This window comes from Solenopsis invicta, chromosome 2, assembly GCF_016802725.1.
Source record: "Solenopsis invicta isolate M01_SB chromosome 2, UNIL_Sinv_3.0, whole genome shotgun sequence".
Taxonomy (NCBI): Eukaryota; Metazoa; Arthropoda; class Insecta; order Hymenoptera; family Formicidae; genus Solenopsis; species Solenopsis invicta.
The window spans coordinates 22,030,725-22,044,583 of record NC_052665.1 but is presented as its reverse complement, the minus strand read 5'-3'; the positions used below and the strand labels follow the sequence as shown (position 1 = coordinate 22,044,583).

The 13,859-nt window shown below is 29.8% G+C and overlaps 1 protein-coding gene across 1 annotated transcript in view; it reads right to left on the bottom strand.

Annotated features, from left to right (window-relative positions):
• LOC105196674 (branched-chain-amino-acid aminotransferase, cytosolic) overlaps positions 1 to 13,859 on the bottom strand; it is an 83,580-nt gene that overhangs the window by 537 nt on the left and 69,184 nt on the right. The window contains exons 2-5 of the mRNA XM_039457890.1: positions 9,596 to 9,703; positions 9,306 to 9,515; positions 8,399 to 8,629; positions 6,106 to 6,415 (exon numbers count right to left, since the gene is read on the bottom strand). Of these exons, the coding sequence (XP_039313824.1) occupies positions 6,106 to 6,415; positions 8,399 to 8,629; positions 9,306 to 9,515; positions 9,596 to 9,703 (859 nt within the window). The remainder of the gene's footprint in view (positions 1 to 6,105; positions 6,416 to 8,398; positions 8,630 to 9,305; positions 9,516 to 9,595; positions 9,704 to 13,859) is intronic.

The window sequence follows — 13,859 nt, the reverse complement described above, 5'->3', positions numbered from 1 at the left end:
TTACTAAATCGAGTTCTTAAAGCGGCCTACGTAATGTTACAATAATATTACAATATTGTAGTTGTGTTACTAAGATATTACAATGCAACAATGTAATATTACAATGTAATATTTTCGTAATATTGGTATTATACATGTGATATATGATTCTGAAATTTTGCAATATTATACAAATATTATAATAGGCAAAACAATATACTATTGACAGTGTAGCGGCGTTTTATTTCTTGTAATTACGCTAAAGTCGTAAATTTTACCGACTGAACAACGACATACATACAATATACAATATATACGTTCAACTTACGAAACATCAATACATCACTACATACTGCTACGTCAATATTGCACGCATGTAGATGTACAAATTTTTAAGCACACTAATCTTTCATATTAAGTATCTAGGCTAAAATTTAAGAACACAATGGCTGCGTTCAGCAAATCTCAACTAGTTCCAACACGTTGTAACAACCGTTGAGTGAGCGGTTACCAATTGCTGAACGACTTTTAAATCACGTGACTTATATCATCTGTGTACCAATGTCTTTTCTGTGACAAAAGATTCGCTTAGGTTATAATTATTTAATTCATATTCATTGTTCGTGTTATTTATTTATCAAATATGGATTTATTAAAATTTATTAGACTTTTAATTCGATGGATTTTTAAAATTACGAGTCCTAAAAATAGATACCCGGGAAAAAAAATTTTATATATAATCATATATAATTATGTATAATTATAAAATATGTCCATATGTATATAATTACATATAATTATATATAATCATATAATCGTATATAATTATATTATATGTAATTGTATATAATTATATATAATTTATATATAAACATATATAATCATATATATTTATATATGAACGTATTTTATATATAAAATATTTTTTCCGGGTAAGAGGTAGTCACAACCTTACTCTTTTTTTTTAAGATTTGTGTCCTATGATGGACACGCATATGAAATCAAACTGAAACGATTACTGCGGTTCATGAAGTAGGATAAGGAGACCGAACTTCATGCTCAGAGAGCAGCAAAATTGGACCCGAATTCCGTCATAAAAATAAGTTTGGTATTTGGTTATTCGCGTCACATGACATCCCTGCCTGTACCGGACGAAACAGAGACGTGCTGTTTTGGTCACAAAGTTGCAGAAAATATGATACGTCTTTTGCACGTCGTTGCAACGTAACCAACAAATAATTTGAATGTTTCAATTAATTCCCTGTCTGCACCGGACGTAACAGAGACGTGCTGTTTTGATCACAAAGTCGCAGAAAATATGATACGTCTTGTGCACGTCGCTGCGACGTAACTAAATAATTTGAATGTTTTAATTAATTAGCTGTTTGTTGAATTTTCTTTTGTATTATGACTTATATTTTAAAGATAAACATTTCACTTTTTAAAAATGATGTTTTTCATTTAATGTAATTAAATTTAATACGTAATTGTGAAAACGTTACGTAGAGTAATGTACAGTTGGGAAATACTATCGCGGTATCCGGCTATCCGGTAAAAATCACTATCCGATGCATCTCTCTTAATAATTTTCTTAATCATGCAATTATAGTCACAAATACTTTTTTCTCTGCGTATAGTAGTACATGAAACCGTCACTAGATGGTTGTTATGGCGTTTTCTTGTAAGAAAGAAAACACATAAATGGTATAAAAGGCGGAGCATTATAAGATTTTTCACCGATGTTCTGTTAGAGTAGAATAATTTTTCTGATGAATTCCCTTGAAAATGAAATCAAGTGGAAGATGTTTTAATTTACTATGTGATTAAAACTAACCTTTTTAAACTTCCAATATTTGGAATCATATAAATATAATAGATGTAACTATACATAAAAAGTAGAATATTATAATTCAGAATTACTATAATTTATAGATCGCACCAAACACCACTATAAATTACAGTTGAATTATGGTAATTGTAATCATTCTCTTCTCTTAGTGTAAAACTATTATACATTTTATCTAGCAAGTATTTTACGTACATAATGTAGTAAAAACCAATCTTAATTTTTCAAAATTGGTCGATAATTTTCAGGTCACAATTAGTGCATAAGTCACAAAATACACGTCATTACAACGTCGCTGTCAGAAATAGGCATGTTAGTTACGTCTCAGCAACGTCTCAATTACGTTTCGAACACCAGTTGAGACGTCGCTGAGACGTAACATGTGACGAGTTAGCACGTCACAGTGACGTGCTTGTTACGCTTGGTGCAGGCAGGGTTAGCTGTTTGTTGAATTTTTTTTATTATGATTTATATTTTAAAGATAAATAATATTTTACTTTCTATAGAATTATGTTTTCATTAAATGTAATAAAATTTAACACGTAATTGTGAAGACGTTACGTAGAATAATGTATTACAGTTGGGCAATACTATCGCGGTACCCGGCTATCCGGTAAAAATCACTATCATTATTGCATCCCTAACAATTATTTTCTTAACAATGCAATTATAATCACAACCCTGCCTGCATTAAACAAAACAAGCACGTCGCTGTAACGTGCTAATTTGTCGTATGTTACGTCTCAGCAACGTCTCAATTGGTGTTCGAAACGTGATTGCCATTGGGGGCGACTTCTTTTTGTTCCTCCGGATGAAGAGACACCTGAAAGGGAAGCGGTTTGATAACGTCACAGCGGTCCAAAAGGCTTCGACGAGGGATTTGGATAGCATTCCGGTTGAGGAGTTCCAGGGAGCTTACGAGCAATGGAAATCTGGTTGGCAGCGATATGTGGTTTCTTAAGGGACTTATTTTGAAGAATTTTAATCCGACGTACGAAAGTGTTCAATAAATTTTGTGTTCTGAGACCAGTCTTGAAACTTTATTGACGCACCCTGTATAGTTTATAGTAAATCAAAACATCTTCCACTTGATTTCATTTTCAAGGGAATTTATTAGAAGAATTATTCTATTCTAATAGAACATCAGTAAAAAATCTCATAATGCTCCGCCTTTTATACCATTTATGTGTTTCCTTTCTTACTATAATTGCATAGTTAAGAAAATAATTATTAGGGATACATCGGATAGTGATTTTTATCGGATACCCGGATACTGCGATAGTATTGCCCAACTGTAATACATTAGTCTACAATTACGTGATAAATTTAATTACATTAAATGAAAACATTCTTTAAAAAGTAAAATATTATTTAAAATATAAATCATAATACAAGTAAAAATTTAACAAACAGCTAATTAATTGAAGCATTCAAATTATTTGGTTACGTTGCAACGACGTGCAAAAGACATATCATATTTTCTGCGACTTTGTGATCAAAACAGCATGTCTCTGTTTCGTCCAATGCAGACAGGAAAATATCACATGCTTTTTTCTCTGTGTATAGTAGTACACAAAACCGTTACTAAATGGCTGCTATGGCGTTCTATTTCTCGTAAGAGAGGAAACACATAAATGGTATAAAAGGCGGAGCATTATGAGATTTTTCACCGATGTTCTATTATAGTAGAATAATTTTTCTAATAAATTTCCTTGAAAATGAAATCAAGTAGAAGATGTTTTGATTTACTATATGATGAAAACTAATCTTTTTAAATTTCAAATATTTGGAACCATATAAACATAATAGATGTAACTATAAATACATAAAAGTTAGAATATTATAATTCAGAAAACCACTATAAATTACAGTTGAATTATGATAATTGTAACTATTTTTTTTCTTTCAGTGTACAACTACTATACATTTTATCTAGCAAGTATTTTATGTATATACACCCAAGGACTTTGATTCTGTCCATGGAGAAATTTTCCAAACTGAGAAGTCGGTATCTTTCTACATACCTACAGTTCATGATTAACGTAACGACCAATAAGCTCTAGTCGTTTCATTAATCATGAACTGCGAGTATGTAGAAAGTGGTGACTTCTCAGTTTGAAAAATTTCCCCATGGACAGAATCAATGTCTTTGGGTATACATAATGCAGTAAAAACCATTCTTAATTTTTCAAAATTGGTCGATAATTTTTAAGTGCACTAATTTGTAATTAGTGTACAAGTCAAAAAATACACGCACGTCATTACAACGTCGCTGTCACCAGAAATTTGGATGTTAGTTACGTGTCAGCGATGTGGCAATCACGTTTCGAACACTAGTTGAGACATTGCTGAGACGTAACGTGCGACAAGTTAGCACGTCACAGTGACGTGCTTGTTTTGTTTGATACAAGTAGGAATCGTTAATACTACTATTTCTATGAGTTCTAAGCATGATAAATACTCTCATCACGGGTTCTACGGACTATTAATCAATAGAAACGGTAGTACTAACGTTTATGCAACGCGAGTGACCAAATACCAAACTCATTTTTACGACGGAATTCGGATCCACTTTTGCTACCCAAAGTTCTGTCTCCTTATGCTACTTGCTGCTGCGGTTATACAACGCGAAGATTACAACCTTACTTTATATTTAAAGGTTAGGTTACGTTTTGCAATATGTTGCGCTTAGGTAGCGGACTTAAAATATGATGGAAAAAATGGCGTCTGCTCAGGAAACAAGTTGAGTATCAGATCACAGCGCGTTCAGTAACTTTTTAGTCAACTGTTGTAAAACTGTTGCGCTTGCTGAACGTAGCCAATGTTATTTTATCATGTAATCAATTGTAATCCATCCCGCAGATCATTTTCGTTTGTACAAATAGAGTGCACAATTTTTGTATGAAGTAAATGTTGGCACACGTTAACAGTTGTAGATTTCATATTAGATTAAGAATAAGTAAAACAGATCTAAAATTAAAAAATTTTCTCTATTTGCGGCATAAAATCGATTGGACTGAGTTACATTTGTATCTATATTTTAACTGTGCAAAAAGATTTTTAAATCGATAAATGCAATTAGGAAAATAGCGAGCTGAAAAAATCGTGTTTGATCGGTAAAACAGCATAACTTTAATATCTCCTTAAGAAACTATCCAGAACAAAAGATGTGGGATTATAAGATTTCTCAGTTATGTTTTAGTGAAATGATGATACTTTTTAAAAGTGAGTCGATTAAAATTGGGCTTCAAAGTAAAAATAAACCAATATATAATAATACAACCGCAATATATTTATTAACATACAAATTAAAATAATTTCTATTCTCGTAATATTACAATAATGCAATTATTTCATTATTATATTACAATGATATCTTTGTAATATTTTAGTAATATTTATATTTTATTGTAAAAATGCTATGGAAAAATATATTCTTATGATATTGCTGTTATAGAGGTATTATATACAGGGTGCGAGAAAAGTTCCGGGACGGCGAAATATCTCGAAAACTAAGCATTTTAGGAAAAAGTGTTTCAGACAAAAGTTGTAGGGTTTAAAAAGATCTATTTACTGATCTTATCAGTTTGACCTTGGATGGCGTCGCCAAGGTCAGATCGAAATTACATTAACTTTTTTAAATGGAAAACCTAACTTTTTATTGCATATTCTTGTAGCTTATCTCGAGACCTTTCCAAAACATTACAAGAAAGTTTATTTTCGTTGAGTACTTTCCGAGTTGTGAGGCTTGAAAGCTACAGTGTACTGTAGTGTGGGTCCAGCCAGTTAAGGCAAGAGTGGCGTGTGGGTCCGGCCAGTTAAGGCAAGTGTGGCGTGTGTCCGGCCAGTTAAGGGAAGTGTGGCGTGTGTCCGGCCAATTAAGGCAAGAGTGACTGGACCCACAGTACGGTACACTGTAGCTTTCAAGCCTCACAACTCGGAAAGTACTCAACGAAAATAAACTTTCTTGTAATGTTTTGGAAAGGTCTCGAGATAAGCTACAAGAATATGCAATAAAAAGTTAGGTGTTCCATTTAAAAAAGTTAATGTAATTTCGATCTGACCTTGGCGACGCCATCCAAGGTCAAACTGATAAGATCAGTAAATAGATCTTTTTAAACCCTACAACTTTTGTCTGAAACACTTTTTCCTAAAATGCTTAGTTTTCGAGATATTTCGCCGTCCCGGAACTTTTCTCGCACCCTGTATAGTATTTTTCTTCATTATGTTTTTTACAAATATTTTACAATACAAAATTTACCAAGAAAATGTTTTCTTACCTCCATTATCATTTATATAAACGATGAAGACATTCATAGTACCAATTTCTGTGAGTTCATTATTTTCGCCGTACAACCACAGTACTTGCTGTAAACCTTTTTCGGTGGCCTCTTGTTGAACTTGAATCGTAGGTCCGTAATTACTACCTAATTTAGAATCACCACAACCGCCAGGCCAGGCTCTCGTATACCTAGGATCTGCAAGTAGGGAAACCCCGACTTGCTGATCTGTGGATTTAAAGTAAGATCCAACGGGAGATAGGATTACATATAATAAAGCTGAATCCGAGGTTGCGACTCCAAGTGTAGGCTACATAGGAATAAACAAAAGTCAGACTATAAAAAAAATAAAAAATTAAAAAAATTTTTAAATGTAGCATTTACTTTATTCTTTGCAAAATTATTTTATATTTGCATTAATTTTTAACAGTTTAAATTTACTTTTACTTATGTTCTATTAATTTCGTAATATGAAAGCAAATGTTTAATTTATACTGCTAGTTAAATAAAGTCGAAAAATTCTTGAGATTTTTTCTTATTTATACAAACTTTAATATAAGAAAAGGCTTTAAAAAGTTTGGAAAAAAATTTATGCAAAGCATATTACAACCAACATTGTATTCTTTTTTTTTTCTCTTTTGTTTTACGGTTAAAAGATATTTTATGAGAAATAAGAATTCACATAAAATTTTAATATTACTGGCAAAAATTACATCAATTTTTTAAATTTTTTAAAATTTAGTAAACTTATTTAAAAAAACACATTTTTCGTCCGTTTCCATCCAAAGATGTTTTACCAAACAACAGCCCTTCAAAGTAAAACAAAATGTTTAAAACGTATAAATCTTTAATTGCATATAATTTAGAAACAAAATATACAAACAAAATTAAAAGATTTCTTAAAGTTTTATTTTCCTCTTTAAAATGCATTTTTGAAAACATCGGATATTTTATCGAGATCTTAACTTTCCGTAAGAGCAAAAAGTACCAAAATGGCAATTGTTTCTAAACTTTTGGAATTTTTGCAATGTATTTTCAAATAAATATGTATATGTTGCTACGTTATATTATAGTATAAAATTTATGTATTAGTTATTAGACTAATTTCATCAATCACTGTACATTTTGCATCAGAATTAGTTATGCGATTTCTTCAAAAAGGTCATAAAAATCGATAACGAAAAGAAAAATTTCTCTAAATGTGAAGTTATCGTAAAGTTTAATAAATACTCTGAGGCAATACTTATCTCATGAAAAGGAAGTTAAAACGCTAGAATTGCACAAAAAACACGTCGGATTAAGCGACAGTTGTATATATTTGAAATACATAACATGTTACTTAAAAAATTGAAGTAAATAATAATAAAAAGTTGAAGAAAATAATAATTAATAAATAGTTCGTTAATTATATAGCGATATGATAAAAACTGACATATACTTATGATACTTATATGAAAGTGACGTTCGACTTTTATCATATCAAATTTATTGAAAAAAAAGAAAAAAGAAAAAAATGAAAAAATTCTTGAATGATAAGTTAAGACTACGTCCAAATAACATGATTGTTGGGGCGTGCATCTTGCGTGGTATGATGACCGTGCACCAACAAAAGACCGATTCCATTTATCAAATGTTATCACTAAAGTATTAAGAAATATAATGATTAGTCTCATGTGTGTGCACATAGAGCGGTTTTGATGACGTTTATAATATAAATAATACTCGAGTGCTGCTTTTCATTGATTATGTTTGTGATTTAATACAAACGGCTATGCAATTGTACACTTTATTGTAACGTATCAAACAAATTGTGATAAAATAAATATTAACAGGATGCTATTTTGTTGTTAATTTTGTAGAAAAATAAAATCAAGAGAAAAACTAGGTTTTTTTCATTCTTTGCGAAAAATATTAAAAAACGACTATATGTTATAATGAGGTACTAGTGTTTTTATTTTAATGAAGTACTAAGTGGTTTTCTTATTTTTTTGGACAAATAAAATTGAAGAAAAAAACCTTGTTTTCTCTTTTCTTTAAAATGCAAAATAAATTGACAATAATAATGATAGCGGATTTTATTAATAAATTACTTCATTATTAGTGCTCTTAAATGTGAATAAAATCTTAAAACCATTTTTATAGAGGACAATAACGATAAAATTAAAATTTATTTTTTTAAAAGAAAAAAATAAAAGAAACTGAAAAAACTTTTTTCCCAAAATTTCTGAGAAATCTTTCAGGTTAAAAACTATGTTTACAAATGACACATTCTTAATAATAAAACGGTACTTACGTCGATGCCTATCATTGTAGGACGAATATAAAGACTAGAGGCGGTAGAATGTGGCACCCATTCTTGATCTATACTAATCAATCTGCAAATGCACTTAATTAATTCTTCTCCTCTGAACGGAGGCAGACCGGATCTTACTGCTGAATTATTCATTCTCTCCATATTTAGTTCTGGCCTAAACAACCTTATTTTTCCATCAACACCTCTATAAGCTTTCATTCCTTCAAACAACTGAGGAAAGATATATATGTATTACTACTGTCAAATGGAAGCGCACAATAAATTTCACCTCCGTAATAATTAGTTTACGTACAAGTCTAATAATCTTTGCATATGGTATTGTTTTAAACAAATTATGTGTACTTATATTTTGAATGTAATATCACGGACGATAGTAAAATATTCTTTGAAATCTTGATTTGCTTTCTGCTCAAATTTTTTTTGACAAAAAATATTTCAAGAATTTATTTATGGTAATTAATCTGATAAAAAGAAACTCGGCTTTACTCAGATATATATCTTAGCAAACAATTCTATCCTAATCATGTTATTGAAAAATTATTATGAAATAATTCACACGCAGGACATTTCAGCAATGTTGCAGCAACTTTGTAATGTTTCTACAATATTGCTGAAATATTATATATATTCGATAAATGTTATATTTTGTGTTGCTTGGGCAAAATATTACCGGCATTGCTACTGAGAATTATATATATATAATATAGCAACAAAGCAGAAATAGACATTAATTTTTAATTAAATAAGTAACATTTGTAAATACGTAAGAAATCTATTAGAGATAATAAAAGAAAGAAAAAAAGGATAAGAGGTAAATCACCAAATGTAAATCAATTTTTTCAATTCATTTTCATGTAATTTTCGAAAAATAAAATATTGAGTATACCTCCACAGCATAATGAAGTACTTTCGCCGCTGGATGAAGAACTATGTTTTCGAAAGGCATAATTTCTGGTGCTTGCCAACCGTTCATGCCTTCGTAATAATGTATTTTCAGCATGTGATCAGTAAAATATTTACCAAATGCAAGTTTATCAACATCAGGTTTAGGATTTAGTTGATCTGGACCGGCGAGGCGGACAGATAAATCTGCACACTGCAAATAAATTACGCTCTTTCACTTTCACCCGTATTAGATTTAACTGCTCAATTATTGCTGTCAAGAGTGATAAATACCTTGAAGAAACGTTGCGGTTGTATAGAGTTTTTATCTTTGGTTTTCAAAGAAGAGCTCCATCTAACATTCTGTTGCAACTGATTAACCAGGTTCCCAAAAGACAAAATCTAGAATAAAAACATGTACACTTATCTTTTTTTTCTATAGTAAAGAGTACGTATCTTCACAAAAGATATCTTCAAAAAATTTAAAAGAAAGTTTTCTAGTTAAAAAAAGAGAGAGAAGTTGTGACTTTTCATGTATTGTCTATATCTTTTATATTATTTGTATAATGATATTTAATATCAAAGTATGTATAGTATTGTTGTCTTAAAAATAATAAGCAAAATTTACGCAATAAAAACGATAAATGATATTTACAAAAATTTTTACTATTGATAAATAAAATATTTTTAAATATCATTTATCAATTAACATTGCAAAAATTTTAAAAATTGTTTAAAGTAGAATAAAGTGGTATATTATGGGATAGGTTTTTATTATGAGGTAGCGAGGTTTCTGCTACATTAATAAATGCATGTGGTTGGTACCATTATAAACTTATTACTCTTGGAGTGAAATTTATTTAGTGCAAAATTCAATATTAGACCATGCGTGCAGTCGTTGAAAAAAAAATTTTTGAAATTGGATGTTGTCGGGATTTATTGAGATGAATCTTTAAACCTTGTTTATTATAAAATAAACAAATATTTAATAATAAATTCTGCATGCAATAATAGAGTAAAATCACATTAATAGAAAAATACGGGATGTGATGATTTGCTTAGTTATAAATATTAGATTTGGGCAATCGTGAAACTGTAAAGCGTAGAAATCGTAATATGAGACACTCAAATATTACCCATTTATTATTGCATATTCTGACTTCGAGAGCTTTCCAAAATGCTATAATAAAGTTTTTTATTAAAGACTTTCTAATTATGAAGCTTGAAAGTCATGGCTTTCAGCATTATCAGTAAGACTTTAAAATATCTCGAAAAGAACAGATTTAAAAAAAAAAATATTACGTACAAGGTTCTGAGTATCAAAAAAGTCATTTTCTTGGTCAACTACAATAGATTTTGAGTCTGGAGTCTAATTTGAACTTAGTAAGATCCAAGTCGATAAAACCCATTTCATACAAAAACTTTTATATCTCATATTAAGAACCCTTTTTTTAAATTAGCAAAATCTGCAATTTTTATAAAAAATTTTATATACAACAAAGTATAACTATTATCGGTTACTAACTTTTGGCGATTAAACTTAAATTTATTTACTACAATTTGGATATAAGAATAGGAGTTAATGGTATAAATTAAAGAAATTAGGCAACTTTACCCTAATGATTTAAATGTAATAACAAGTGTTGCCGCATTTTGACTAGTGTGATATCATATTTAAAAAGAATCAAGACGCGCGGTCGCGACTTAAGCTTATGTGGAAAAAGAAGTCGCAGACCGAGCCTCTTTTACACGAGCAAGTGACTTCCAAGCAAACAAAATTCTCAGATTTCAGTAATGGCTGAACCGATCAAGTTCTGAGTAGTCTCAATCGATAGCTTGGGAAAAATTGCTTAATAAAAGAGTTTTTATTTTTTCTCTCCGTGCCTTACGCAGAGATATCATGACGCAAAGTCCAAATTTCGTTGTTTTACACAAGCGGTCATTAATGCCTTCCCTAAGGAGGTTAAGGGCGTTCCAGACACATCCATCTCGTCTAGGTTTTCATCATACGTGATTGTTAAATCTGACTAATCTGGCAAGTCAGATTTAACAATCATGAATACCTAGATGCGATGCGTGTGTTTGGAACACACCTAACCTTCTTAGGGAAGGCATTAATGACCGCTTGTGTACATTTAAGAAACGTGGTCATCGTCGCCAAGCAAATGTGGTCCAATACACCTTTTTGACACACTGTCGCTTGCATAGCCGTATTTTTATGTGACATGTGATGCATCATTTATGGCAATATTAATGACAGGTTTCTTATTAACCTGAACAGGTATCGTCTCCAATCCAACATTGTGTCCAGAAAACTTTATGACATTGGAGAGCATTGAGTAAACAATTTCTAGTCAATCTAACACTGCAAATAACACGTCAAAAGCTAATGTACATTATAATTTTTATAACGCCGACAATAAGAGAAACCTTATTATATCTGTATATGTATATGATTGCTCATTAGCATTATTAATTGATGCGTTGGTTGGTCAATTGCAAACACATTAGAATAAAGATATTTATCAGGATCATATCTTTAAGATCGGGGAGCAATTTCTGAAGGTTTCGTAAGTTTGAAATCAGAAAGCAACACAAAACCTTCATCCTCGGAACCGAAGAGCGAAGATTTTGACAATATTTCTAGCGGTAGACACATTTTTTGATATAATGTTCACAATGTAAAAAAAATATACAATTTAAAGAATATTTACTAGCATTGCTTTATTGCATTATTTAAAGTTAAAAATTAATATTGATAATTATATGTTTCTAAAAAGATTGATTTTTTATGGTAAATCAACAAAGTTTGATGGAACATTGTAAATTGTTAAGCTTAGCGCATTGTCATTATGGTCGCAGTTTATAAGTCACTTGCATTGCAACAGTCATTAAGCTACAAGGATATGGAAACCGCCGTAGCGAGGAAAACCTGATTGAGATTAATATTACGAATTATTTACGATCGGTGTGCAAACATTTGAGCATGTTGCCAGAAAGTGATTTGTTGAGGTGTTAAACCATTAAACAGTTTGATAAAAAATAAGTTTAAGAGAATTATGGCAGTTGCGTTTAGGCCTGTACTCGCGCATCCAGAATTTTATTATTGTTTACCATCGTGGATGTCGGAAAAAATGATTTGTTTTTTTTTTTTGTATATTTTGCAGTATTATAATACTGATAATACACGAACTTCATAATTTTGCAAAGATTGTGTATTCTTAGGAAGTAGTGTCACAAAGAACAGATAGCGACGACGATTTAGACAAATTTACTTGTCACTTTGAAACCTAAGTGATAGTGTAAATCGCGTCTTTTCCTACAAAAAAAAAACATACATATTGCTTAACACTATAAAATGCGTGATATCAGTACAAAATTACCTTTTCAACAAAAGGTAAAAAAAGGCGCCTATGTGTGTGCGCGCGCCTAAAAATCTTTACTTTTTTGATCAAAATGATATGTATTAATATTTTCTACAAAATCTCTTAGTCAAACCTAAATGGTATTTACTTAAAATAAATGTTAAAAATGATATGCGTTTGTTCAAAAAAATGTATGAAATCTTTAAAGTCCGCCTATTTAAAAGAATTAAAGAGGAAACAGTACCAAATGAGAAAATTTTATTGAAATAAATAATTTTTAATGCGCAAAAACATGGCGCTGCTAGAGATAGTAGCAATTAGGTTTTGTATAGAAATTATTCAATTTTTCTCATTGCTTTTCCTATCTAGCAGCGCCATGTTTTTGTGCATTAAAAACTATTTATTTTAATAAAATTTTCTCATTTTGTACTGTTTCCTTTTTAATTCTTTTAAATAGGCGCACTTCAAAGATTTTATATAATACATTTTTTTTAACAAACGCATATCATTTTTAACATTTATTTTAAATAAATACCACTTAGGTTTGAATAAAAGATTTTATAGAAAATATTAATACATATCATTTTGATTGAAAAGGTAATGATTTTTAAGTGCGCGCATACACAAAGGCGCCTTTTTTTTGAAAAGGTAATTTTGTACTGTTATATAACACATGACTTTATCCTTTTACATGAAGATATTTTAATACAATAAAATTTTATTTTTTTAATTCTAAAACGTTTTTTATAAACACCATTCTTTTTTATAAGTTTTTAATAATTTTTAAAAATTTTTATATTATTCTTTGTTTGTAATTAAATTATCTAAAATTGTTCGTCTCATAAAATTCAATACTATTTTAGATAATTATTTGCTTAATAGAAAATTTGAAAAGAACTCGAATAAACTTTTAGTACGTTATGCATGCATCTTTTCCTATAAATTTAATAAATATTTATTTTATTTAAACAATTATATAATTATTTAATAAAGTAATTATATTAATTAAGCATATATGTAATTATTATATTTATATTAATTAATTAATTAAAAAATTATTAAATTAACAAATTTATAATTAATCCAAAACGCGGGAAACAGGCTTCAAATTAGATAACATATCAAATTAAAAATTAGAATTTAGGAATGCCTATATATTAAGCATTAACTTGTAAAATGGTGACGTAGCTAAA